Raw genomic sequence first — 3,130 nt, forward strand, 5'->3', positions numbered from 1 at the left:
CCAACCCTCCATGTGTGCCTAGAGATGGAAAATGCTGTACTCATCCTAAAAAAAATAAAAATAAAATTACGAAAACAAAATCTGCAATTGATCAGATTTTAGAGAAATACAGTAGTGACTTAGATCTCCATAGCTCATTGATAAATGTAATTAAAATTGAAGGTAAGTAACGGTTAAAGGAACTGCATGGTAAGAAACAATCCCTCTGCCTGATCTTGTAAACAGTAACCTGTCTGTTCAGAACTCTCTAACCGTAATGCAAGAGTAAGAAATCTGAAAGCCTGGTATCTACCCTTTTTGAAGTCTTCTATTTCCAATTTCCAGATGTTGCTGGGTGTCTTGCATATCTGCTATTGCATACTGCTGTGGTAATTGGTGGGCAGATGATAAGCAGATCGGGGAGAGGAGTAGAGATCCTGTAGAATTATTAAAAAATCCACCAAGCAAACCACTGAACTGTTCATCCCCTATGCATGCCCCATCTGGGCACAATCTCTGGGATGTCTTCATCCCATAATTCCTGGATTATCATATGGGCAACCCAAGAAGCAAGGACTAAGGGCAGAACTCTGGCCATCCACAGGCATACTCCTCCAAGTACTCACAGCTGTTTCTTTAGCTTCTGCTCTGCATCCTCCATCTTGAGGCAGTCCAAAAGAAGAGCTCAGAAGTCCTAATCCATTTGCTGTAGATACCAAAATCCTGGAAATCTTGAATTCTAGAGGCAAAGCATCAAAATCTTTACACGATGTTCCTCCTATACAGGACTATACAGGTTTGCCAGAGTCCCATGACCCAAAGCTCCAGTATGTTTAAGTTGAGATTTTTCCAGTCTGGTAAAGAGCTACATAGGTACCAGTTAAAATCCATCCTAGTACCTACAACAGAAATCCCCCTAACTAGCCTGAGGACCAAGCTTATTTTTAGCAGTCACAGAAACACTAAATTGCTTGCATTTGTGGACGCTGCTCAATTCTTTGTCATACTGAACAGAGGCAAAATTTAAAGCAATGCTTCATAAAGCATGAAATTCTCCTCCTCCTCCTGCTCTGCGGTGTCTGGTGCCATGTGCAGTGTCTGGGGGACAGGCAGGCAGAGTGGTGAAGCAGTAGCTGAAGGGTGTGGGCACAGCTGGGCTCACCTTTCATTGGTTTTGGTTTGTTTGGGTTTTTTATTTTTTTGAGAAAAGCATCTGCTTTGCTTTCCATCAGTCTGCTACAGCGTCTGAGCAGTTCTGCTAGTTTTGGCATCTGTTCTTAAGTTTTACTACCACCTCAATATACTTCTACTTGCAGCAAATGAAGCTGTCTGCTTGGTGGCTAGTTAAAAAGCACTTGTTTACAGTTAAAGGTTACACTTTCAGAACAGCACGTGTCTGTAAATGACTAGAGCTTAAGGAGCCTTTGACAGGATGTATAATGCCCAAATACCTGTGTCAGAAGAAGATGGTGCGAGTATTTTTTAAAGCAGCATTTCTCAGCCTATTTTTTTGTGCATGAAGTATGCAGGTGCCAGAAACACCTAGGATAACTTGTACGGGCAGCTTGCAGTGCCAGACGGGGAAAACACAACTTCTTGGGTACGAAAGACCACCCCGTAACACCCCGTGCACAAAAAGACATCTGGAAAGCTTCCAAGCATTTCAGAAACCTGCAGCTTTCTTAGCACAAAAACACCCAAGTACACAGCAAAACTATTTGCTGCAATGCATGTATTTAGACTGCTTAGGATGCGAACACTCAAGTGTGTACGTTAGGCAAGTGGAAAATTGCAATGGAGTCAAGCTTTGAGGCTCATTTAATTGGTTACATATGAAAAGGAGCATATTTTGGTTAAAAGCCAAGGCATAAGGGAACATGCATATTCATTTTTAGCATTTTACAGTGCAGTTGAGAAAGCAAAAGCAACTTTTCTGCAGTCTATGAAAACGTCAGTATTCTGCTGTGAAACAAAGTTTTAAACAGTTCAGCAAGTGGGAAAACACACCCCCTTCCAATAGCAGTTATGGAGAAAACAGACATAAGTTTAGGAAATGTGCTAGATAACAGAGGCCTTCGAATTACTACTGGGTCAACCTTCTGGCTTGCACTAGGATTTGAGAAGGAGAGGACAGTCTTTCTGTACTCCTTAAAACCTGCCATTTTAGGGCCTAGTTTCGGTTTCCGAGTGTTGACAGTGATCTTGCTGTTCTGCTACTGCATAACGGACCGAAGACGGGTGGACTTCAGGTGAACAGATTGTGCAGTTAAGTAGGGATCCTCCTAACACCAGACAAAATCCAGCAAGCCAGCCAACAAATAAGGCTTCCCCAAAATCCCACCTGGGAACAATATCTGGTATATTCTCATCCCAAAATTCCTGGACTGTGGAATGGGCAACCCAAGAAACTGGAACAACAGCTGTAATCCCCGATATCCAGAAGAGCATTCCTCCAAGCAGTAACAGCCTTTTCTTTTGTTCCTGTTGTTCTTCACCAATTTTCAAGCAGTCCAACCCAAATCCTGAGAGCAAGAGGCCCAAAAGCCCCGTTCCATTGGAAAAAACCATCAAAATCCTAGAAATCCTGAGCTCTGGAGGCAAAGCCAGGAAAGAATCGAAGTCCTTGCATTGCATTCCCCCTTCTTCCTGGACAACACAAGCTTGCCAGAGTCCCATGGTCCAGATCTCCAGTTCATTCAGTTCCAGGTTCAGATTTTTCCACTGGGGCAGGTAGGTAGTGAGGCAGGAGAGGACCCATCCCAGCAGAGAGAGCAGTATGCCACTCAACTGCATCGTTGGCCGGTAGACCAAGGCCATTCTAGGAGCAGAGTCCCAAAAGCTTGAGGGGGAAGGTCTCCCCAGCAGTTCTGCCGCAACTGCTACCTTGCGTGATGGTGGAAGCTGCGATGATTTCAGTTCTCTGCTGCCCCGAATATAAGCCCGTGCTATTAACCCTTTGTAGGCTCTGAAACACTTTTTTGTTCTTCGCAAATATAAAGTTTCACATAAAGGACGAAGGACTTCACTAAACCATGAGTTAGGCTTTCCGATAAGGATTTGATCTGTTACCTTCCAATTTGCTTGGTAAAATTATATCCCAATGCCTGATGATTACAAGCCTGAGGATGAACAAAGAGGGCTCTATGACCCC

The 3,130-nt window shown here is 43.6% G+C and overlaps 1 protein-coding gene and 1 pseudogene across 1 annotated transcript; both read right to left on the reverse strand.

The window, feature by feature from the left end:
• Positions 1-288: 288 nt before the first annotated feature.
• On the reverse strand, positions 289-2,141 carry LOC104543060 (annotated as a pseudogene).
• A 1-nt stretch (position 2,142) lies between these two features.
• On the reverse strand, positions 2,143-2,796 carry LOC104534318 (claudin-22-like). The gene has a single exon (XM_010187562.1). It carries the CDS (start codon positions 2,794-2,796, stop codon positions 2,143-2,145), a length of 654 nt encoding a protein of 217 aa, XP_010185864.1.
• Positions 2,797-3,130: the final 334 nt, after the last annotated feature.

This window comes from Mesitornis unicolor, unplaced genomic scaffold, assembly GCF_000695765.1.
Source record: "Mesitornis unicolor isolate BGI_N332 unplaced genomic scaffold, ASM69576v1 scaffold41406, whole genome shotgun sequence".
Lineage (NCBI taxonomy): Eukaryota > Metazoa > Chordata > Aves > Mesitornithiformes > Mesitornithidae > Mesitornis > Mesitornis unicolor.

Excerpts from the sequence above, each read along its gene's own strand:
- LOC104534318 (XM_010187562.1), bottom strand. The coding sequence starts at position 2,796 with ATGGCCTTGGTCTACCGGCCAACGATGCAGTTGAGTGGCATACTGCTC.